Genomic DNA, 25661 nt, shown 5'->3' with positions numbered 1-25661 from the left:
AGCAGAGCTGTATCCAGAACCCATCAGATCCAGTCCAAGAGGCCGCGCAGACCGCATTGCCGTGCTGAGACCCCGTGCCTTAGATCTGTCCGGTGGCGAGAGACTCCCAGCCAAACCCTTGACCAGATCTTTGACGGGGCCCACTCCATTCCAAAGCCATAGGAGTGAGTATCTAGTCTAGAACTGTCCATAGTCACCTCTTAATTTAAAGTAACCTAATCCAACCACTCTAACCTATCCAGAACTACATTATAGAATCTTGTGTCCATCCTGAATTCTTCTCATTATATTGTCTGTGATAATTATAGCAATGATCATCTTTGCGCTGATATTTTTCAGAAGAGGGACAAGTGTTTTGACGGACAGAAGTCAAAGCGGAGGCGCCGCTGTTCTGGTGGCTGGACGTTGAGTGTCTTGCTTCTTCATAGCTCCTTAGTATAAGCCTATCCTTGTTGGTAAATATTTAAAGCGCGTCTGTCATTTTTGAAATCTTGACTTTGTTTCTGAAAAATCTACCTTGTTTAAAACCTCTAACTTTTGAACCGCAATTTTTTTAACTGTCATTTTGAAGCTAAGATCGTAAGCTTTCTAACAAACCTAAAGACATTCCAATTCCTTATAGTTTTGCTGTAATCGCGTTTCCCGCACGTGGAAAAGTAGCCGCGAATTGCAGTTTAGCTTAATTTCACCACATGTCAAAATAGCTGTTTCTTGTTTTCAACTGCTGAATTTCGTTTTCAATCTGACAATCATTTATGAATCATTGCTAGTGTTGACCTGAACCAATCCAAAGTAACTCGCACTTATCCTGAGTCTCCTTTAGTGAATTAAAATCATGTTAGCATATTTTTCCATTCATTGCAATCACATTTAAAAGCATTTTGGCCTGTTTTTAAAATCGTACCTATTCTCTCTAAGCTTGCTGGGGGAACTAGGATTGAACTGCATTGTTGATTAATATTCCTGAAACCTGTGTGCCCTCATTTCCATCTCTTCATATTGCACAGTGGGGGGAGTGAGTAGTAACAGGGGGAACAAGTGATTACATTGTATTTTGATTGAAGTCATATCACGTTTATTTATGTGTTGCGTCTTTCCTATCTTGCATTTCCTTGAACCATACAAAGTATTCTCTGCTACCCTATCCTTCCTACTCCTAAGTGATTAAAGAGATTGTTGATAGTGTAATATTACCCATTGCTGATCATTGTTCATATTCATAAGTGTGCTATTCAGATATTATTCTATTCATGAAAGTGTGATTATATATGATATATATAGTTCAATTCTTCAAATAAACCTTTTAATTTGCACAACAAACCTACTTCTTGGAGATCCAAAGAGAGGGGCGTTATATAAGGGTTCATCATCCAGATTTAAAGAACCTTTGGCATAAAAATATATAAATAAGGGTTTCCATTGGGCATCCCATACTAGGCATTGACTTAGTTGGAATGCTGGATTGAAGTCACTTACAGAACAGCCCTGCACCTCTTCCCCTTTTTAGCTTTCTTTAAAATCGTTTTTTTGTTTGTTTTTGTTTAATAATTTGTTTTCATTTTAAATAAGAACATGATGATTTACAACAATGTGAACTGAGAAAAGTACATCAAATAGGTTTAAACCCATCCATTACTTGTACCTCCTGATAACCAAATTTCTTACAAACAAAAAAAATGTTATATAATCTGTTAGTTTATTTCACTTACAATTCCACACCGTTCCAACAATCTGCACCACATTTTGTATAGTTACACATTAGGCCCCTGCCACCCCTCTTGTTTTGTTTGCACATCTAAGTGGAGATTGGGGCTCCAGAGGGGCTGCCCCTGAGCTACACTTGAGATACTAATTGTAACTTCCGCCACTCTCCCCACTGATGGCTAACATTGAAAATGGGGGATAGTTAGATCCTGGCTGGCTCTACACTACTTACCAGAATTCCCTGCTGCCACTGCCTGGTACATACCAGAGGGATTCAACCTTGTACACCTTCATTCATTCAACCAGCCTCCCTGAAGATTGCAGAGGCATGAAAGCGTTATAGGAGGAGAACGGTATCCGGTCTTTTTTTCGAATGCATTTTTTCGAAATGCAATTATCTCAAACATTTTGTCAATGTTTTTTTTCAGATGTATTTTTTTATTTAATAGGTTTTATTTTTGGTTTTGAAAGTAAAAAAAAGTGTTAAAAAAATGGGGAGGGGTAGGGGGGAACGCCCCCCATTTTATAAAAAAAACATTTGAATTTTTTTCGCTGAAATGTTTTCGACATAATGGCATTCGAAAAAATGCCATTCGAAAAAAATCGCTATAAACCGAGGAGAACATCTTTGGACTGTTTGAGCTCACTGCAGCTGGGACCCAGAGTAGCACCCCCTGCCATCCCTCTTTCATAAAATCTGTTAATTTATTCCGTTTACAACTCCACAGAGTTCCACCAATCTGCACCATATTTTGCATAGTTAACCTCGAGAACTCACCAGACATTACTGGCTACATGACATTTGGACACCCTACCCACTTCCCCGGATTTCAGCCCCTTCACACAGGAGACAGTTGCCTGAAATCAGCAAAAAGTCAATGTGGTCAGAGGACGGACAAAGCTAATTTTAAGCGTCTCGACACAAAGAACAGAATTCAAAGGCTCAACAACCACGTTTCAAGGCCCTGGGACGCACCGTTTCTGAGATATTTGCACCGCAATGCGCCAGGGTGAAGTGACGGGTGGGGCAAACGCAAAAAAGGTCCCAGTACACTGCAGCACGCCAACTGTCCCCTCCACACCTGCTCCAGGGTATGTCAGCCATCCACACATGCCCATTCTCAGTGCAGTTTACTTCAGAGTGCAAAGCACATCAAGCGATAACCGACTCGGAACAGCGACCTACAGTATCATTGATTTTGAACAATTGATGAGCGTTATCATGTCTGTCTACAGAACCTGTGTGGGGTACTGGTACTTCTTGCTACTCGTTCACAAAACTATTGAAACTTCTATTGTTCCAGCTTAACAACGTTAACATTTCATTCTACGCAGCCAGGCCAAAGGCCTGTTTGAGCATCCAAAACCGAGGGTAGCCACGGCCAGTCTCTTTAACGGACCATTCAAAGTCGCTGAAGACCTGCCTGCGACCAGACTTATCAATTTGGCATTTTATATTCAAATCCTTAGTCACTGGCAGATCTTCCACTTGGTGCCATGCAGTTTAAATTATTTTATGATTCTAAGAAAACATTTTAATAGTGGTATGAATGAGTCATAGCCCTGTTATAGTAAGACTGCTTGAGAATCCCTCATTAGAATAAATTCAATTTTAGAATAAAAGTGTTACCTTATTGAGCATCTGACCTTCATGGAACTCCACAAGCATATCATCAGTGGATGAAAGAACAGACCGTCGTAATACCTCTGAAAATTAACTGGATTCTTCAGTAGTATTTTCAAAATCCACCTTTAAAATTAGATTCTAGCTTTATGTTCAAATTAAGCTCGCTACCCACCTCCTGCAAGGTATCCAAACTATTATGCTCGGTGTGAGTATAACCACCCGGCTTTCCTAGACCCGTCGCTGAGTTGGGGGAATCGCAACTGAACGGTGTTGCATTCGACATACATTCATGACCCTCTGACTCACTTATTCCAGTCAGTTGCTTTACTCCTGGAACCGTCCTGAGCACAAATATCTGGGCCATCCACCGCCCCCTTCAAACCTTCAGCCTGAAAGGTGGTGGAGACAAAAATTGTTATGCCTTCCGGTAGTTTTGATATTTTTTTTTTATTGAATATTTATTTATTTTCTTGTTGTTGCTTTTTTGTCTCTGCATTTCCAGGGACAGTGCTACCTGAGACTAAGTTAGAAGAAGGCTGAGATGCCATGGATATTTTCCTGAAGAATTTCCTCGAGCCAACTTGTCTGGATCTGCTATTGCTTTTTAAATTCTTCGGCTTTTTTCGTTTCCAACTCCTGTATATCATGATAAACTCTATTTTCACCATCCCCTTCGACTACAACCGCTGGCCCGTGCATATCCAAATTCTTAAATGGTGAAAAGCAATCATTGAGATTGTCATGCCACCCAGATGGTCTCTTAATTATGGGTGGAAGGTAGCTCCCCAACCCCCAATAATAAAGGGGGCTTGGACTGTCTTGGACAATTAAGGGTTCTCAAAATCTCTTATGTAATTGTATGTCTGTACTATGTATTTAAGAACCCGATTTAGGACTGAGATTGAGCTAGCCCCCCAATGTTGAGGCATCTAAAAGTTCAGGAAACTGAGTTATCAAAATAAATGTTGGAATGTGCCAGAGAATTAGTTCTAAGCTTAGTCTCCATATGCCCCAAAAAGTCACCGGTATGAATAACCAACAGATGCACTTAAGTTGGTAGCTGGAACTTCCATTGCTGAAATTTCATCTTCCAGACTTTGTCAGGCTTCAAGCAAGGAGGTATTTTGCAAGACACCTATAGTCCCATTGTGGAGACCTAATGCTGTTTGCAGCCCTTCACAACATTTCCCCAACTACCAAATCCAAACCTTAGCTGGCTCCCACCACCACTTGACTATACAGCAGGACCTCTTTGGGGGGGAAAGAATGAAGTTATTTTAGCTTGGGCCTCAGCTAACATGCTCTTTATCATTGGAAATTCTCCAGACTGAGTCCAAATTGCTTTTTCTGGAGACTTCACCTCTTTGCTGTCTAAGTTACACCATCTTTTGGCCCTTTCATTCATTCTGCCTGCAATAGTTGGGGCCAGCTAATTAAATCACTTTATCTTCAACAAAGAGTGTGTAAGTATACACTACTTGCCTGCCGACCTGTTCGCTAGTTGATGCACACAGTTTCAGAAAAAGAGATTCACTCCAAAGTAAACTCTGACAATATTCTGGTTGATATCCAACGGTTGTCTATCTTACCAGCGAACCCAGAGTATAAAAGGCTTACTTTCTTGAGCATTACAGTCAATCCAATACAATATAAAATCCAGGATGGACTTTCCCTCAGAGGGGCTGAACTGGACGACACACCGGCAAGCACTGACTCAAAATATTCCAGCACCAGTAGAAGCAGGAAATAAGCCACAGTGGCTCCAGAGCAGAGTGCACTGCTGCAGAGCAACCGACAGGCTGCAAGGTGTAACAGGAGGCCCATGCAGTTTGAGTGGAACTGCCTCTATGCTGATGCTTCGAAAGAACCTCCTTTAGTGTTGGTGTCTGCACTGGGGCATGGTAGTGCTCTGCTTCCACTCCAAACTTTCCACTGTCAAAGGAACACAGTAGTACTCGATCACTGTGGGGTGCTCCTACCCTCTTGGTTTCTTTTGGGCCTCTATATCACTTCCTGTCCCCTCCCCCACTTCATGGAGGCAAGGCACTCTAGGTGTGATGTCACTAGCTGAAGGGCACTTGTGATAACTAAATGGATTGGACCCCTTACAGAAGGCTTTCTTTGGACCAACCCCCTGTCACATTTTGCCTTAATAAGGAGGCCACCCCCTTATTCTTTGATTCATCATTGGACTCTTACAAGGAGTCACTGGACCTCTGTTGAGGGTAAACTCTACTCTGGTGTCCTCTGCCAATGAGTTGAATATAGGAGGCGACCAAGGCAGAGTCAAGCTCTGTCCTCCAGCCATCTTGATAGCACAGTAACGGTGAACCCTGAGGACCAGTGCTTCTCTTCTGGCTACGTTGGATCCATGATCCCGTTCATTGGAGTTGAAGGACCCCATGTTGGTGCCAGCCAAGCTCCCAGGATTGTCCTAGGAGACACCTATGTCACTACCAAGGGTCTGATGCCTGTCCTAAAAGAGTTTATCTTGAACTTGCGCACACCTTGTACTTGCATATTTACACGCTAGTAGATGGTCACTAGAATGTGCTTCTATATGTGAGATCTGAATGTTATTGCATGGTTATTCTGTAAAGTTGTGCTTGTTTGCTTTTGCAGGGTTTAACGAGTTAATTCAGAAAATAACAAAACAATATAAAACCAATGAATACAAACAAAACCCATAGCTAACAATTTTCATGGTAAAATGAATTTAGCAGTATTTCATTGCCAGTACTTGCAATGTGCATACAGCCAGTTTATTTCGGTCAACAGACCATATAAGTATTAAATGCAAATACTAGACAAACAAAATTCATAATAGATTATCAGAGGCAGTTTACAGAATACATTTCACAAATTTACAATTTTCAAAGCAACATTAAGAACACCTTAATATTCCATTGAATTCCTATAAACCCTCTGAAACACACATTTTAAAAATAGGTACTATTATTATTATTATTATTATTATTAGATCGGTGTACCCAACACATATACTTATGGACTCTTATCTATAGAAGAACTAGCGAATTCAAAACACCAAATATTTCCTAACGGGATCACGTGATTTAAGCAGTGCAACGTGACCTTGTCCTCCATACACTTACCACTGAATGCACAGCAAAATCATCTTTTCAATTAACACACAATGCTGGGGCTTCTTTCACGGTTCGAACTGATCTACGCCTGAATACTGGCACAAGGTATTTCTTCCTAGAATAATAATTTAAGGGACAGAATTAAAAAGTGCGTAAAATTCTTTCATTGACGCAAACAGGAAACTTTTTCTTTTTTTTTTTGAGTGTTCACAGTTCCATCTGTTCCGCAGTTCGGCTAGGGGGTAACGCACCCAACCGCAACTTAAGATAGAGTGCCCTTGAACATTTTGGGTACACAGTGTCCAGATAATTAAGTCCCAGTATTTCCTTCCTCTTTCACTACTCAAGTTAACGGCCAAGGGTCCGCTTCCTTCATTTTACATTTTATGCCGTGGCTTTTTTTTCAGTTGGGGTGCTTGCCAACTCACTAAAACCTATTGAATTAAAACATCCCTAGGATAACTCATTCATGCCGAGGGTGCCTTTCCTCCCAAGATGAAATGTCTTCAAATGCCAATCTATATGCAGCGAGCACTGGAGAAGACCATAGCCTGGCCCAATAAATCACTTGCATAAGGAGCTAATTCTCCACACATCAACCTATATAAAGACAGGTATATTAGGAGTAGGGGTGTCACAGTATTCGTTTTATGGCGGTACGATAACCTTGTTGCCAAATGACGGTATATCATGGTTATCGCATTGTAGCAGGTGGAGTTAACTAATCTTAACAAATATTTCCTTAAAAGGTCATAAATTGTCGGATTTATCATCACAAAAAACCAGGCACCCAGGGCCAGAATTGGGATTTTTGCAACATACTTTCCACTGAAATGCCACCCTTTGCTTCCACCAGACACAAACATGTGTGGAGAGGAGGAGGAGGAGGGGGGGGGGCTGCTGCAACTGGCAAAGCAAACTTAATAGCTTTTCTTAAGTGGTCATTTAGGCTTTTAGTTCCCCCACTGGCTACTGGTGAAGATGAACATGTTGCCATCTTGATAATTTGCATGCCACAGGTCAATGGAGGCTGATGGTAGTATGCGCTTGTGCACACTCACACTCACTCGCTCTATTTACGTTACAGCCTTTAGTTTACTTGCGGGCCAAAAGGTGTTCAGTAATCACGGACATTTTACCCTTTGGTATGGCAGCAGGGAATACACGCAGAGATGAGTGAATTTCATGGTGTGACTTATTATATGTAAATTCAATGATAGAACCAGCGAAATTCCCCCATTGTCATGTTTAGAAAGCATTATCCATTATAAATTTATAAACCCAAAAGCCGCCCAACCCAAAGTAAATCCTTTTACTTCTTGGCACTGTATTTATTCTTCCTATTGCTAACAATGATTTTGTGTCGGGCACGTGTGGTTACGGAATGGCATTAAAAACTACTCCAACTGAAACTACTTGTACCAAAAAAAACCTTTTTTATATTGCTTTTTTGCATTTGAAGTTCTTTAATTTAAGTTAATGCTTTTTTAGTTAACTTACGAATACGCAGGCAGGATTTGCCAGCTGTAGCAAGGTAGCATTTTGAAACTTGTCTCTGCACATATTTAGCTGATCCTCCAGGAATCTAAGGCGGCTGCAGAATTGGTCTTTCATGGCGCTCACTCGTTGATTGCCTTGAATGAAAGAGCGACTAGTGGAAGTGTTATAATGCACATATTGAGCATTGAGCTTGCTGCTCAGTCACAGGTCATCAGTTTGAAAATTGGCATTGACTTGCATTTTTTTTTTGGAACCACATGGCATGACCATCATGCCCCTCGCTGCGACAAAGTTTGTTTTGGCAACCTTTATCCCATTAAAGGGGCTCGTATGCGGTCTGAAAGCCCATGTCATTGTGTTTCTTTTGTTAAAATGTCAAAGCCAACACAGACACAACGAAAGGTTGCATAGTGATCTAATCACTATAGCTTGTTTACCATCTGCCCGGTGTATTATGAAGGTCTGATGTCGGAGTCACCACTCGCCAGGTAATCCTAAAGGGACAGTGTTCAGTGGGCGCTGTTGATTTCTTTCATGATTCTTGCAATACATGTTCATTTACCTTCTTAGAGATAGTGGCAAAAAAACAACAAACTTTGAAAATGACAAAGTTCAAATGCATATCGGCACAAATATGGCCTAGACCACCACCTCACCACAGCCCCATCATTACTGTTTTCCCAAGGTCTGAATGCATCAGGACCCTTGTAATGCGAGTTCAGAGGGAGGAATGCTTTCATGGGTGGTGTCACAAATTGAGAATAGACCTAAAGAATATTTCACCCCCATTGCTCTAGATACTTCAAATTGAATGTAGAATCTGTCCTGCCTGCTTGAGTCCAGTGCCATATGCAGAAGGCAGGTAGCTGAAGGATCAAGCAAAGCAACAACTCTAGTGCCAATGTGCAAATCTTCAGAGGACAGTGAGGGGGCAGTTTATTTACTAGCAGAAAGCACTGATAGGCCCACTGTTCACACAGTCTACAGCAGGGTCGGACTGGGGCATAAAATTGTCTCTGGCACAAACATAAAAGTGGCACACAGTTGCAAATGGGAATTCATTCCTTTTGAACACTGTTTGAATAGTAACCAAGGGGGAGATTTTTTGATAAAATGTGATGCAAATTGTACATTTAAAAGAATATTTATAAAGCAACAGTGGTCAAAACTATTAGCCACATAGTGAAGTCACTCATCAAACTGGCCCACTTTGGCCTAAAAAGTGCCCCACTTTGACCCAAAAAACGGGCCCACACAAGCATTTTGCTTATTTGGTTCGGCCATGGGCATATTGCCCTAAAGGCCAGTCAATGCCTGGGTCTACAGAGCTAAAGTTGTTTGTGGACATGCATCAGGACATCCAGTTAATTTCCACCTTTGAATTTCTGGGATGTGTAGTTCCCCATCCATGAAATTGGTGGGAAAACTACAAATCCCAGAATTCTAAGCTAAAACAGAACTGGATGGCTATCCGATCCATTACCATGAGAAACTTAAGTACCTTGAATCTAAACCTTGGGGAGAGTAATTAGATATGCATGACTTCACTGGCCGTCCATTTTTGTTTTACAATTTGCACAGCCAGAGCAAGAACTGCTCCAATGTGTGTTTGCTTAGTGCTGTAGGACCTTAACTTACTGAACTAATGGCACATGATGCCGGGCCAGGTTGAATTGATACATTTCTGCTCCTGCTGGCTGAGTGGTTTGAAAAGGCTGCAGTGCAAGACCAAGACTATGCAGCAGTTGCTTACTGCAGCCTTTTCAAATCAGATTGAAAAGCACACAACGGGATACCGTTATAAACAACTTGGCGGTTATTATTGTTCAATTAAGTTGTTCACGGTATCTTTATGGTATACTGTTATACCGTTACATCCCTAATTAGGAGTACTACTAGGGTGCCCTAGCAAGTTTTTTTATACATTTATTTTCACGTATGGTAAGTCTACTGCAATTCGTTCCTACCCATAACTCTGCCCCGTAAAGTGCTGCTTATCTAGCCTGGAAGCATATGCTGCCAAGGATACTTTTACCACCCGATTGCCATAGTCCGAGCAAACTTTGCAATCGCACCACCATAGTGATTAAGTGTGTGATATCTGCCATAGCAATTTGGGAAGTCCAATTGCATTACAATGTCTGGTGTCTGGCGTGCACACAAATGTCTCAGTGGCAGAAGTGCCATGTCCATTGCTTCCTTCTGCCGGATGACTAAACCAATGCAGAGCACATAGAAGTTGTTGAAAATGAAAAACTCGTATTGTCTTTTTAAAAATTAAGACTTCCTGTCAGCGATTTTTGCCACCTCCTGTACAGGCGCCAGGATGCAATAGTAGCTTGGGTAGAAACTGATACATTACATGATTAAGGCAATGGTCCTCCATTTAGTAGTTGTGTAGCATGTTCACACATGTTATTGATTACATATTTAGAGTCCGCCCTGATGGAAGGACCCTTGGTTCAAAAAGCTTTGACCACCTATTCATCTGTCTCGGAGTGCCTTTCCAAGAAGGACCTTTTTTAAATATATGGTGTTTATAAAATGTATAGTGTAAAGGAAATTATTGTGCATTGTCCTTTTTACAATAGGAGTGTATTTCAGCAACTTCTTTGCGCTTCAGTGTGCATTTGGTTCCGAGGCAGTGTTCTCAGCTTAACTCCTGTATTAGTTTCCCAGAGTTTTTATTTTTTTATTTTATTTATTTGCATTTCTATCGCGCAAATTGCAGCCCGGAGGCATCGAGGCGCTGTTACAAGAATATGTAAGAAGTTTTGAAATACAGGTTCATGCGCCCTTGGGCTTCTTCCTTATGGTTACAAATTAGATGAAATGCAAAATGATCAATGTTGCAGGCATAGAGAGAGTGACAGTATGGCAATTATATCTGTGAAGGGTTGGATGTACTAGGTATTAAGCTTTCATTTAAAGAGCTTAGTTTTGATGGCTTTGCGGAATAATTGGTGTGATTCAATCTGTCTTAGGTGAGATGGGAGTGCGTTCCAGTGAGTGGCGGCCAGTGTAGCAAAGCTGGAGCGGCCTGCTCGGGCTTTTCAAATTTTGGTGTGAGAATCGTGTTGGAGTAGCCTTCCCTAAGAGGCCTTGTGCCTCGTGATTCTCTGGGATAGGTATGGGGGTGCGAGCTCCTGGAGACATTTGTGGGTGAGGGCAAGGGTTTTAAAGACAATTCTTTCTTTGACTGGGAGCCAATGAACCTGTCTTCTCACTTCAGAGATGTGGTCTCTTCTAGAAGTTCCTGTGGCTGCCCTGAGTGCGTTGTTTTGCACCAGCTGAAGTTTGTGAGATTTTTTTGAGACGTTCCTATGAGGAGAGCATTGCAATAATCGAGCCTTGAGCCGATTATAGCCCTGGCAAGTAAAGGTTTGGCTGCGTTAAGCACTTTAGAGTAGTACTCGGATGATAAGGCAATGGCATTGACCGGTCTATCCATTGTCAAGTCGGTGTCCAAGTAGACTCCTAGTGTCTTGACATTGTTAGAAACCTTGATAGGAATGTTATCAATGGTAAAAGGTTGCCCAGGGTGGTGGGTGACCCTATGAGCAGGAGCTCAGTTTTTTCACTATTGAGGCAGAGCCAATTGTCTGCCACCCAGGATTGGATAGTGGAGTAAATGGTGGTGAGTGTGTTCATATCTGCATCATAGTCCCCTGTGAGCGGGATGAGCACCTGCGTGCCGTCCGCATAATTAGTATGAGATGTGCATGGCGTCAAGGATGCTGAACAAAGGCCTTGTAAAAAGGTTGTAGAGGGTAGGTACGATGCACAATCCCAGTGGAACACCACATTTAATGTGGCTAGGGGTGGCACAGGCAGAGTCGGAGAATACTTTCATGACTCTCTGCTGAAGAAAAGAGGTGATCCTGTCACATGTCTTTGGGGAGAAGTTGGCCTCAGTAGCTAAATGGCGACAGAGTGTTGTGATCGACCAAATCAAAGGCTGCTGACGGGTCTAAGAGCCGAAGGAGCGCAGGTTTGCCTGTGTCGCTGATATCATCCATTTGGTTCTTTAAGTCCAAGAGGGCAGTCTCGGTGCCATGACGTGGGCTGAAACCAGATTGCCGTAGGCCAAGGAGACGATACTCTTCCAGAAATTCTTGGACTTGCAGGTAGGCTGCTTTGTCGAGAATTTTAAGTAAAAATGGGATGGTAGCAATGGGCCTATAGTTCTCTGGAACCGTTGGGTCAAGGGATGGTTTCTTGAGGAGTGGGCGAACCCATGCTTCCTTGAGACCAGATGGAACAAGTCCAGACTGGAAGGATGAATTAATGAATGCAGTAAGGAAGGGTGCTAGGATTTGTGCCGAGTCTTTGATGAATTGGGCAGGACAGGCGTCTCCTTTTCAGTTTGAGGGTTTGATAGATTTGAGCAGAGTGATCACTTCCAACTCGGTCATATCTCTAAAATGGAAGGGTGGGGAGGATTTGGTCATGGAGGATTTAGGCGTGTCCTTATGTAAGTTAGCTATGAGGCTGTTAAGGGCTTTTTGGTGGCTGCAGATTTTGGTTTGGAGTGAGTCAAGTTTATCTAGCATGGCTGTCTGAATGCTGTTGCACCATTTCTCATCTCTAAGGAGAGGGAGGTGGCGTGGAGGGCTTTTCCAGTTTCCTAAAGATAGTGAATAATTCTCTGGGCCCTGATTTGGCGTCATTTATCCTAGAGTTGAATGATGAGGATTTGGTTAGAGTGATGTTGGCTTTGTAGGAAATGGAGATGGCTTTGAAGGCGTTTCTTGTGACTTCAGAGGGGTTCGCTTTCCAGGCGTAGAGTGCAGCTCTCTTCCGTGAGCGTTGGTAAAGCAGGTCTTTTGAGAACCATGTATTAGAATGTTAACTTTCTTTACTTTTTTTTGGGGTGAGTGGCACTATTGCGTTGACTGCTTGGGTGACGATTTCTTTAAAGGTTTTGGCTAGGGTTTCTTGATCTTTGGAGAATGGGGCTTGAAAGTCTGGCACCTGTAAGAATGGTGCTAGGTTTTCGGCAGTAAGTTGGCAGGAGCTCCTTGCGAGTGCTGCAGGGAAGGGGGTGATGGGTCCAGGGGGCCCTTTTTTTTGTATTGATGTTGAATTGAAGATAGTGGTGGTCAGACCAGGGAATTGGGCTATTAGCAATGATTTGGATGGAGCAGTTATGTTGGCTAATCCAGTCGGGAGTACGTCCTTGGACATGTGTAGGGTCTGCGATAGATTGTGTGAAGCCCAGGGTAGAGAGGGCTTTCTTGAGGGATCTGGCGTGGGAGTCCTTTGGGTCGTTGAGCCTTAGGTTTAGATCACCCAGGAGGATGACTTGGGATGTCTTTTTAATATTGTCGGAGAGTGAGTGGATGAGGGTGTCCTGAAAGTCTATGATTGGACCAGGAGGTCTGTAAACACTATGCATGTTAATGGTGCAATTGTGGGAGACTTGATTTTTAATGGGAGGTAGTCCGAGTTGTGGACCAGTTTCCCTTCCACTTTTCTGATGGCCAAAGTTTCCTGGGCAATGAGGGCCACACCCCCGCCTCTCTGGAGGGCACAATCTTTTCTGAAAGTGGTGTACCCTGCCGGAAGGGCGAGAGATAGTGCTGGCCTTAGCTTTCACTAAGCCGGGTTTCTGTAATTATTAGGAGGTCGAGGTTGTCATTAATGTCTAGGGCATGGGCAGGTACTGAGCGGGCATTGACTAAAGCGCACCTGAGGGTCCTGTTAGTCATTGAGTGCAGATGCATCAGGCATAGGGGCAGCAGAGGGCTTGGGCATAGTAAACAGTGCATCATCACTATTAGGCATCACATAATTATCATCAGGCATCACTTCATCAGGCATAGGGGCCACAGAGGGCTTGGGCATAGTAAACAGCGCAACATCACTATTAGGCAACACTTCAACAGGCATAGGGGCCACAAAGGGTTTGGGCATAGTATGCAATACATTATAACTAATGGGCATAGGGGCCACAGAGGGCTCAGGTGTCTGCATAGATGTCCCAGTGTTTTTGTTCCTCGTGTTCCCGTGTGCTTGGGTCTCTGAGTAATGCGGTGTGACAAGCCGAGCCTCGCTGCGATATTGTTTAAGTGGGCGTGGTGAGAACAGGGTGCATCTGAGACCTAGCCTTAGGTTACGATGGGTCATGCTGGGGATGAAGTGGGCGGGCATATGGGGGTGGGTGCCCGACCGCAACAGTGCTTTTCTGATGCATACGGGGGGGGGTTGGGCTTGTTGGGTGTGTCTCCCTAGTTGGACGTACATATCTGACACTGTAGCTTTCGTGCGGCGGCTAGGTGTCTTACCTTCTGACAGTGTGTTTGCCGGCGCCTCCCACGCCGTCTAGCAGCGGAGAGCTGCAGAGAGGGATCCAGGCCTTTTCCTACGGCCTTCCCCTAGCGGCTTTGTCTGCCGGTCTCCTCCACCTCCATTTATGCCAGGTGGGGACGGGCTGGCAGAGTGCAGGGGCCAATGAGCGCACTTTGGAAGTGCGGATGATTTCGCTGGCATTTTCCCGCTCTCTGGGTTGCTGTGTCGGGTAGGCATGGCAACTCCAGCGGAGACGGGAAGCAATGTGGATTGGGCGGACGGGGGCATTGCAGGAGAACCTTCTTTTCTCCGTGCTGTGCAGATTCTTCCAGCAGCAGTGTCCCTCGCAGCGGAGCTGCAGAGCGGGATCCAGGCCTTTTCCTATGGCCTTCGCCTAGCAGCTTGTGGCAACTGATCATCACTGATACATACAGCATATTTTTCTACTAAGCAGGTGCCCACCTCCCTTTCACATTTCTAAACCAATGCAGAAGTCATTGTGCCGTCCCCCTAACTTGATGCACAGTCAACATGTTTTTTAGTTTGGGCTATTGTGTGGCGTGCCACATATAAGCTGAATTATGACATTCACGCACAACTAGGCAGGAGATGATATATGAGGAGGGACACACTTTGTTGGTTTAGTTTTGTACCCGCCCACTGACTGCCCATGGGCATGCCAATACCTATACCCATTGGCACCAATGTTCTGCCCCTTCTCTCCCAAAACTAATTCTCCTCGGATCTCTTTGAGCTAGCTTTACCAACAGAAGGAACATAAACCTTTTTTTGTGTGCCTATCAGTGTTATTTAAAAGCAGTCTTCTGAGACGTATGGCTTAATTGAAGCTGTGAATAAACTTGTATAAAAGCAGCATGTGTGTGCTTCACAGCCAAGCATTGGCAAAGCCAACAGTTTACACTTGAATAGGCATTTTCCAGGCCTGCTATTATATACCTAGGCACTGGCTGTCTCCCATGTGACCCCTCCCAACGCAGGCCATTCTCCCTGTGAGATGTCTCGCTGGCAGACACTGAAACTCCATAGAGGAGGCAAATTCTCGCCCACCAAGGTAAATATCTTACCTAGTTCACCCTGGCCTTTCACAGGTGACAGACATTTAGAACATTTTACTAGCTACCACTATGTCTAGCCACTTTGGGGAGTGAAGACTGATGGGTAGCTTTCTTCTTTTATTTAAAGATGAAAATGTTCTGCTAGAAATACTGTTCGTTGTAACAGACGTGCATCAATTAGATTTGACCTCGGTGGAAGTTTTAAGAGCCCCGAGCAGTGCGCTCCCAAGCACAAGTGATTGCATTAACCACAACTGAGGATATGAACTGGTTGGATTAGAGACGGGCATGCAGTGAAGGTTTTCAGAGCACAGTGCGTGTTGGTACATACCAAGACAGGTTCTAATAGATGTTGTAGGGTGCTGTTCCATGTAGGTCCTTGGAAAAAATATGGGGGACAGAGATGACTCGGTCAAGTGGGAAAGTACTGCTACATGTCTGTCAAGGAGGAAGGAGCTGGTCGCAGCACTCTTGCTTGCCGCAAAAATGGTAATCTAATGGTAATCTAGGAGTTAGTGGTGTGATAAAGATGATACGGGCATAGCTCGAGATGAAGCATTATCATTTGCAGTATCTGTAGTCCTTTCCACTGTACTACGCGTTGCCACGCTGCAGGCATTTTCTCGTCCGTATCTGCTTCCAGGCAGCACCGTTTTATTTGAGTATCACAGGTACCATTTTAGACATACTGAACACACGTGTACACTCTTAAGATTGGACGCATGATCAGCCGAAAAGTTGAGGACAAAGGCCCTCCATGGTTATATTGATACGGTGGGATATGTAAGGTGGTCTTGCATAGCCCAACATTTGTAATTTTCGTGGTCACTTGGCGCAAAGTTCAGTAAGAAAGTGGAAGTTAATGTGAGTAGAGGGAGAGACTAGATGCGTTACCTGAAGTGTTGTAAAGCTCGAAGAACCTGTTCTGTGTCCCAAACCATAACATTACAGCATTCTTTCAAGCAAATATATTGTGGCATGTATTCCCAAGATGAAAACTGACATAGGATGTACTGTCCCTTTTGCTTTGTTCTACTTTGCATTTGTAACCTTATACGCAGCCAAAGGCTACGTCAAAAAGTAAATTGCATTTAGCAACACAATTTTACTTTACACACAAGATAGATTTTGTCTCGTGCTAGGAACCCTTTAACTGCTGAGCTATTCTGCATTCCTATGTAAATTGAAAGAACATACTCGCTGTCAGTTTCATTGATCCAGCATACTTTTTATTGGATCATTTCTCTTAATGGTTTTATCAAATTCTATGTAATCCATATATATTTTTATTTTCAGATGTTTAAGGTCTACAGTGCTGGCGTGTTTACTCTAACCCGATTTCTGATACCTGCCTGGGTTGTGCACTACTGCGTGAAGTACCATATTAATGTAAGTAAGGCTGTGTTCTTTGGGGTTTGGCTTGTGAGGAGTCATTTTTTTATAGATTTTTGGCAACGACGTTAAAATAACTTGTGCCAATTAAAATAAAAATCCGAATGTAAAGTTGATATCTCGCCTGTGCAATTACATCTGAAGGTCTTGGTTGTTCGGAGCTTCAGAACTGCGGGCAAAGGCCAAGGCCAATTATATCTTGATAGCCAAACTTTTATCATTTTGCTCATGTGTGATTTGTTACTGTTTTGGATAGTTGCCTGTGCCAGCTACTGTTTTGGGCAAGGTGGTTTCTTAATAGCGACAGCAAATCGTGTTTTGCTTTGCGAGTATGTTGCTAGCATGCTCAAAAAGCACGAAGCATTGGTTTAAGAACATCCATATATATATAGATGTTCTTAAAAATATATATATATATATATATAATTTTTTCAGTTTTATTGAACATTCAGATTCTTCTCTTTTTTTGTGAGTGTCTATTTGAGCAGTTCTGTCAGTCTCAGGAGGATAGCTCAGGGGTAACATGCTCACCTTGGAAGCAAGACCACACAAACCAACACAGGTTCAATCCCCAGGTCCGCACTTAGAAACCTCTGGGTATTAAGCGTGTTATAAATAACCTATCATATCATAGCAAGTTTTGTTTCCCATCCATGTTGCCCCTTGCTGTGTGTGCAGAGCACTTTTATTTTTGTATAACTTAGTAGTTTGATGCAGGGAAGCAATATTTCTTTTCACTCCCATTGACCTCAAGCAGTCTTTTCAGAAGCACAAGGATGTTGTGCTGCGTTTAAAAAGAACACACAGCTACAATACAAATATATTTTTGACATTTAAATGTCAAATGTTTTCTTTTAACCATGCAAATCAAACACTTCATGGTGAAGAATAGCACAATGCACATGTTTGAGATCCAACACTTGTAAGGGTGTCCCCAATTACGCTCACATCAGAATAAGAAAACACCCCACTAGGGAAATAGGCCAAAAGTCTATCTTGTAAGGATAACACGTTTAATCTTACAAAAATGTGGATGGTAGCAAAGGACTCTGCTGCCTGAATGGTCTTCCCCTGTCCCTCATCCATTCCTTTCTCCTGCCGCAGTTGTCACAGGCAGGAATTTATATAGTCCGGTCTTGCTGTAGTAGCGTCACTGGATAGGGCTATGGCTTCATCCTAAACCGTCCTGCTTCCATACAAGGGATGCTCCAGAGCCTTCCTTTCTTCATAGTCAGCAGTTTCTGTCGGAACATGCTGCTCTACAGCTAATGCATGAATACACTGTAGTTCATGCTTTTCTTCATTTTGCTACCTGTGATCATTTTATAGATAAACATTTTCCAGTCATTCTCTCCGTATTTCACTCATTCTACTCATGTTTTTAGCTGGTCCTGTAATCTCCTTTACACCCTAAACTTAATGTGTCCTTATTTCTGCATTTTGTTGCACCGAGCATGCAAATCCCTATTCTTAGCTTGCATGGGCTCTTGACCGACAGTAGTCAGCTGGTGAGTCACTTTGTGTACTCTGCCAGTGCTAGCCTTAGTTACGCAACTCTGCATGAGCCCTGTGATCCATTTTTAGCGCAGGCCACATTCCTTCTGGGATGGAGGGGGAGAGTTCGACAGTACCAAAATGTTTACATAGGCTCTGACTTAACAAATCTATTCAGCTAATAGTCAATTGCACCTTATTTAAACTATAACTGCCTTCTTCAGTGCCTGCCCATGTCTGTATTGATTTTATATCTGCATGAGGGCTTTCCCAGGGCCCCGCCTCCTCCCTGGTCCCTTATAGCACCTAAAAGAGGTTTTGCCTATTCTAAAGCTCTTGGGGCTGCGGAAGGACCCTGGTTTCTTCCCAACACACACATTGGCATAGTAGTATTTCCTACAGTCAGGAGAGTTCCATGATCCAGCTATACTTTCAATGCTTCGACACCATCTCTCCCCGAGAAGCAGCAGCAGATCACCTATCAAACACTAATCTTATGTCCTGGTGAATGTTCTCAAATCTGAACAGGCAAATATAACGTGTCTAGGAAGGTGTCCCAACTACTCACCCCTCCACCCAAATTCCTTCTTCCTAACTCTTTGCAACACCAACATTTTCGGTGCCTATCCTCGACGTATCAACTCCAAAGAAAAATCTGCTTATAAAATTGTGTAATGGGGCCGATAAATAGGCAGGTACCACCAACTGTCCCATCTCAGATAAATCTGCAAGTACCAATTGCTGCCCTGACCCTTCACCAGTACTGTACAGATGAGAAACAATATTAGCCGAGGCAGCCCTGCTGCCTCATGAGTCTAAGGGTTAGAGACAAGACAAGCGAAGACAGGTTTGACGAAGACTGGTACTAAGAAACAATATTTCAAATAAGTCAATTTAAACGCTTCTGCCATAAAGAGTGAGTTAGGCTGTGCGACACTAGTAGGGATTATAGTTAAAGAAGTAAAATGCACATGTAACATACTGTGTAGAACATGGAAGGGAGGAGGATTCCAGGATACCAAGAGAGGGACTCCTACACTGATGGGCCAGATGGAATAATGGTCAGAGGTAGATGCAGCATACGCTGGCAGGGAAACCAACGTATGGCAAATGCACAAGATGAATGTAACGTGAACAAACGCGAATATAGGTTGCCAACATTAATGCGAGAAGCGCAGAAGTACAGCCATTTTCCTAGCTCAGAGGGCGCAGCAGGGCCTATAAGTTAGCAAGGCCTCAAGACAAGGTGCTGAATTCATAAAAACAGCTATTTTAGAAGCCTTGAAGCTCGCCCAGACAGTAGTTTGCAGCAAGCGCCAAGGCCAGATGCACAAAAGGGAGTAGTGGACATGCGGAACTAAAAAAAACAAGATAATAGTTCCCAGGACGAGCAGCAGTAGACTTCCAGGCTAATTAAGATTTGTAAAGAAATAACCAGCCATTGATGTCCAGGTGCATGATATCAGAATGTCAAAAGGCTTTGTCACGGATAGCTGAAGTGTGTCTTCAGTGGCCATGAAGAGCACAACATGCACATTAGAATTAGCTAAATTCCCAGTAAATGGGAAGAAATTCATTCTCCATCACGGTCCCCTAACATGCAAGACATGAAGAACACTAGCTATTATAAGCCAAGTACAGATAAGACACCTGTTGAATCCCTAGTATGCACGCAGACACAAGACTATACACAAGGGCAAATACAAAGGAATAGATGGACTCCATGGCCTGGGAATTAGTACTTTTTTAAATTGGAATTGGTGCTTCTGTCTCCCCCTACCCAATGTGTCTTTCGCATTTAGACATTTCATCATAACATCCAAGGTTGGTGAGTAATGTACCAGCCAATACAATACCTCTTGTCGTACTGCCTATGATGGATAGCACGCCAATTAATGGCTAAAATAGTAATGTAGTGAGACATTTAGGTTGGGATGGGCTCAGATAGTTATGGACCAATGAGTACACTAACACATGCATAATTAAGCAATATGACCCAAGCGTCGGGGGCATTACTGACTTGGGTAATGCCCTGGTACCCATAGTTATAGGCCCGAACGAAGCGAGGGCCTTAACGAAGGCCCCGGGCATTACCTGAGTCAGTAATTCCCCTGCCGCTCGGGTCATATTGCTTTTAGTACTCCGGCCTGCAAGATTTGCGTGACCGGGGCACTAAAAGCATTTTTATTACTGTCCCGAAACATTTCGGGAGAAAAAAAAGACCAAGAAAATGGCTGCCGGGAAAGGGAAAACTGAGTCCGTTTTCCCTTTCCATGTTGGCCATCGGGAGCGGACGCGCTGGGAACAATTCTGTTCCAAGCGCGTCCGCTCTTGAGGAGAAGGTACGTGGGGTTGGGAGGAAGGGAGGGAGGGATTTGGGAGGGAGGGCAAGGAAAAAAAACAGAACAAAAAAACGTACCTGTGTCCCCGGCAGGGGACGGTGGAAGCCTCCACATGGCTGGAGGCTTCCATCGTCCCCCACCGGGGACAAAGGAGCAAGAAGGTAAGGTAAGTGGAGTGGGGAGGGAACGGGGGTGCCTTACCTGAGTCCCCAGTGGGGCGTGAAGGCAGCCTCTCAGCTGTGCAGAGGCTCGGAGTGGGGATGGCCCCGCTTCAACGCCCCCCACCTGGTACAATGGCCATGAAACGCCGGCCAGGTAATTCCTCGGCGAGGGCCAATCGGAATGGTTGTTTCATTCTGATTACACCCTCGCCGGATACTAATTACTCATGAGTGTTGTAACTGATATTGTATTATGACATCACGGTCTACGTATTTTGAGTACAGAAACCGCTCTTAGTCTTTAATTTTTAGAACTACCTGTATGCTATCCCGCCATTACTGGGTTTTGAATAAAGCTGGGTTTTACCATGCACATTTAGTACTCTATTATGGAGTATTGTTTGTTCTGCTAGTGCAGCTATTTGGGCCCACCTCTACAATTGGATTAATGAAAGGGCATTAGCGACTGAGGTGGGAAACGGGTGGATACCTCCTGGACAAAAGAGATGTAATCACTTTCAAGTGAACTCTCCCCTAAAGAGTCCTTTTTACAATTTTACTGTTAAACATGCCAAAAAGTTCAGTGAGCTCAGACTGATTTCTCAGTGGCACTAGCCTTTTGAAATGGTCCTTAATGCTAAATTCCAAGCACATTAACGATTGTTGGTGCTGGGGACTGTTAAAACAGTCGTTGATTCGTCAACTGTCTTGCTTCTTCAAAACACTGGCGTGTTTGCATCAACGGACACAGTGCTGGTGAATAGGCAGTTCTTAAATCTCATTTATCCAACAGTGCAGTTTGCTATTGCTTTATTATTGAAACTATCTTAAATAGAAGATGGTTGTATAAAACTGTTATTTTGCAAGCTTTGAGGACAACATAGTTCCCTGCTTCGAGCAATTTTTACTTTTTTTTAAATTATGCATATGGTTTACAAAATAAAACCTTTACACATTATAAATATACCGTTAAAATACACGTTTTAACTACTGATGCCGCTGCAGCAGATTGTGCCTTACCAATAAGAGAAGGCTCACCTGTACAGTGTGAGTATATAACATTTTACAAACTGTGGAACGCAAGAGTTCACAGTAAAATATATAAAGGTTATTTTTTAACGATTACAAAAAAACAAAGGAAAAAAGACCTTGTCTTACTTGGTAATATCTAACCTACTGCCTCATCACTTTTAGCTAACAGTTTATTGCCCTTTATGTTCCCGGGGCTCCAATCCATTCACAGCCAATAACCTCCTGTCTGTGTATTTCAGCAAGATACCCTTAATCTTGGCATGTTCAGACCATTCTCCAGCCACAGTTACCCATGTTTCCATTCCCTCAAACCTTTTGAGAAGAGGGAATTGTAAAGGTGAGATGGGGGATGTACCATACTGCAGGCAGGTGAAGATTTGTGTGGTTCTGCCAGAAACCCACTTTGGAATTTTGACCATTGTTTTACCACCTTGAACATTTGGGCTACATAGCTACTCCATTGATGTTCGCATCTAAGAACAGTAAATGGCCAGTAAGCTTGTTGACCGAGTTTAGCAATCCTTGAGGTCTGTTTGTGATCTGCAGGTCTCAAGTTCGATATGAGGCCAATTTAGCCTTTTATTATTCATGCAAGCAAGGTCAAGGAGTACCAACATCATTTGGGTAATAAGAATTGATTATAAAATGTTTGAATGTTGAGGGTGTACCTTTTTAATGGAGTTGAACAAAAAACTTGGTTTTATGCGGATGACCTTCTATTGATTTTAAGGAATTTGGAAATCTCTTTACCTTCATTGATGGCTGTTTTGGACAGGTTCCATGTCTCGTCTGGCTATCTGATTAACTGGTCGAAGTCAGAGGCTTTGCCTATCACTAGGAGTTGTATTAAATCCGTGGTGACTGGATTTGGCTTTCAATGGTGCGCTCACAAAATGAAATATCTGGGAATTTGGTTGACTCAGATAGTGAATGATATGGTGGAAGCGAATTTGGGGGAGGCCTGTCGTGAACTGAAATCATCTACGCTGAGATGGTCGGTTTTACGTTTGTCATTGTGGGGCAAGGATTGATGTATCTATGCAAACCTTCCTTTGGGATGGGAAACCTCCTGTGCTTAAGTTGTGGAAGTTGCAGCTTCCTGCTGACAGAGGAGGACTTGGGGTCCCTAATTTCAGGGCATATCATCTTGCCTTCTCGTGTCAGTTTTTGCTTCCTTTTTTGGATGTGTCTCCGGGTGCTTGGGCTGTGGCGGAAGCGAGTACTTTGGGTCCTCTTGCACCTCGTGCGATACTTACGTCAGTTAGCAGACGCGGTGGGACACCTCCTTTGTCTGGTTTTCTGCAGGAAGTATGGAAGGGCGTTCATGACATGTGTGGTTCATTTGCTCAGACGTCACCTTCTGCTTCGATTTGGTTTAATAAATCAATTACTGAGGCTGGCAAGCCTGTTTTTTGGCCGGAGTGGTTTATTGGCGGTGTCCACTGGATTAAGGATATTTTTAGAGGTGGGAAATGGATTGATTTTGATATGCTACGTACAGAGTTTAATATTGAGAATGTGTCTGTTGTGGACTACAGGAAATTGAAAAGATGCATTGGTGAAATTGTGGTGAGTGACTTTGAGGTCTTGGAAAATATGGCCGTGGATTGTCAGTCTGTGGCAAGCAAGATTTATCGCCGGATGGTTGCAAGCTACAAAGATGATACTGGATTGGTGGATGAGTGGAGTAGGAGATCGGGTAGTGAGATCACCATTGATGTGTGGAATGAGATCTGTGCGAATGTGCAACTTTGTTCGGTTAATTTGTGTGAGCGATCTAAGCAAATTAAGGTTCTTAACAGTGTTTTGGTGTCCGGAGAGGCTCAGAAGGAGGGGCTTGTCTGATTCAGATGTGTTGGTGTTGTGGTTTGAATGTTGGAACTCTTGAACATATGCTCTGGGATTGTGTCAGGGTATGGGGCTTTTGGAATGAGGTTTGCAATGTGTGTTTGCGGGTCCTGGACTGCAACATTGATTTGGATTTTAAAACGATGATTCTGGGCTCTGGTGAGTTGCTTGAAGATCGTTCTGTGTCTAAGAAAAAATGTTTGTTCAGAGGAGCGTCGGTGTCCAAGAAGCTAATTTTGAGAAGCTGGAAATCCCGGTTTCCGCCAACTGCAGATGGCTGGATTGATGAAATAACTGTATGTAACCCTGTATTGGCAAATGGAATGGATATTTTGCAGGGATGGAGGGTTTTTTTTCTTTTCTTTCTTCTTTTCTACATGCTGTTTCTTGTGTTGTGATTCGCCACTTTTGCTTTGTATTGGCTTTGTGATTGATGTTCCCTTGTTGTAGTAAAATCTTAGTGCCTTGATGAACGCGCTGTATCAATAACAAAAGTATTAGTAACCTGTAAGGTGCCTTTCTTATGCTGTGCTGCCTTTATTTACATTTTCATTACAACAAGCTAGTTTCCAGGCAGAATTGTTCCTATAGTTGTTAGGACTATTTGGCATGTTCCTGATGGAGTATTTCAAGCATGAGAGCGCATTGTGGTTGCCAATTTTTACGAGAGTTTTAAATATTTTACCATCCCACAAATTAATTCCTCATAGTTGGAAGCAGGCTGTTATCCTTCCCATTTTTAAGAAAGGTAACTTAGCGGATTCGTCCTGTTACCGCCAGATTTCATTGATTAACACTACGCCGAAGAGCTTTGGCAAAGCTGTATATGGTAAAATTATGGAGTGGGCTTAGAGTAATGCCATTCTGGTTAACATTCAATATGGTTTTAAAAGGGCAGGGGAGCCGTAGACCAAATTTAAAATGTCTCTAATTTTAGAGAAATATGTGCAGAGGTATGGTTTAACTCTTTGTCGTTTTTATGGACCTAAGCACTGCATTTGATTGCGCTAACCATGAAAAACTGTGGGCCTAATTGCGGGCTCTTAACATGCCATCCGCAGGAGTGCTTGATTGGAATGTTTAGTAATTTATCAGTTAGAATGTGTCTTAACACCAGGGCAAATTTCAGATCCAATCACTGCAACATGGGTTGTGAGACAAGGCTGTGTGCTAGCTCCTTTACTTTTTAATTTATATATAAACTCTTTATCCTCCATGTTGTCTGGTTCAACCAGAGACGTCCCTAAAATAGGTTGCAGGTGCATCGCGGTTCTAATGTATGCAGATGACAGTCCTTATTGCTAGAACCAAATGGGCTCACCAAACACTGGTTTTATCGTTTCAGGAGTTCATGCTGATAAGAGTCCTAAAAATCAACCAAATAAATCCAAAGTGATCTGTTTTGGTCCCACTAATAAAACTTAGGTATTGACAGTTGTAGATTGGAATGGGTTGATTCATTCTCGTATTTGGTGGTCAAATTGACAAAAGGACTAAAATGGCATCACCACATTCACACCCAAGCGACTAAATTCGCTCACATAAATGGGACTATAATTTGGTATGGTAATAAAGTGGGGTGCTTCACTATGGATCATATTGCATAAATGTATAGAACAATATCGCTGCTGGCCACGTATGGTCCAGCAATTTGGGGGCACCTGCATTCCGTTCTTCTTGAAAGAAAAGAGAATTGTTTTCTCTGAACAATCGTGAGTGAATTGGGGCTTTCTGGGCTACTTGGTACATCAAGAATGCAGCTTTCTGCATATTTCAGATCGTATTCAATTACAGCCTCTGATCTATTGGTTACTTTTATGGGGCAATCCTAATCTAACTTGAACCAGGTTGATTGTCAACGATATCCTGGTTTCAGACGTACATTTGTACTCCACTTTGGCTCCATTTTGTGCATGTCCCATTTATCTTCTTGACTTACCCGAGTGCTTCAGCATTAGAACTGGCAGGAGTAAAGAAGAGTCCATGTCAGTGGTGAAGTCCTTTTTAGCCTTTAAGGATAACCAAACAGAGGTTTTAGAGTCCCATAAATCTAGTATTCAGGGTTCTTTTGCAATCGGGCCTATTATGGG

At 43.1% G+C, this 25661-nt stretch overlaps 1 protein-coding gene across 1 annotated transcript in view; it reads left to right on the top strand.

The window, feature by feature from the left end:
- Window positions 1–25661, top strand: part of NDUFB6 (NADH:ubiquinone oxidoreductase subunit B6) — a 112829-nt gene that overhangs the window by 8186 nt on the left and 78982 nt on the right. Inside the window, exon 2 of the mRNA XM_069626002.1 lies at window positions 16599–16691. Coding sequence (XP_069482103.1) covers window positions 16599–16691 — 93 coding nt within the window. The remainder of the gene's footprint in view (window positions 1–16598; window positions 16692–25661) is intronic.

Source organism: Ambystoma mexicanum, chromosome 6p, assembly GCF_040938575.1.
Source record: "Ambystoma mexicanum isolate Mex_15411 chromosome 6p, UKY_AmexF1_1, whole genome shotgun sequence".
NCBI classification, from domain to species: Eukaryota; Metazoa; Chordata; class Amphibia; order Caudata; family Ambystomatidae; genus Ambystoma; species Ambystoma mexicanum.
Note: the sequence above shows the minus strand (reverse complement) of the source record. Positions and strands in the feature narration are given on the sequence as shown.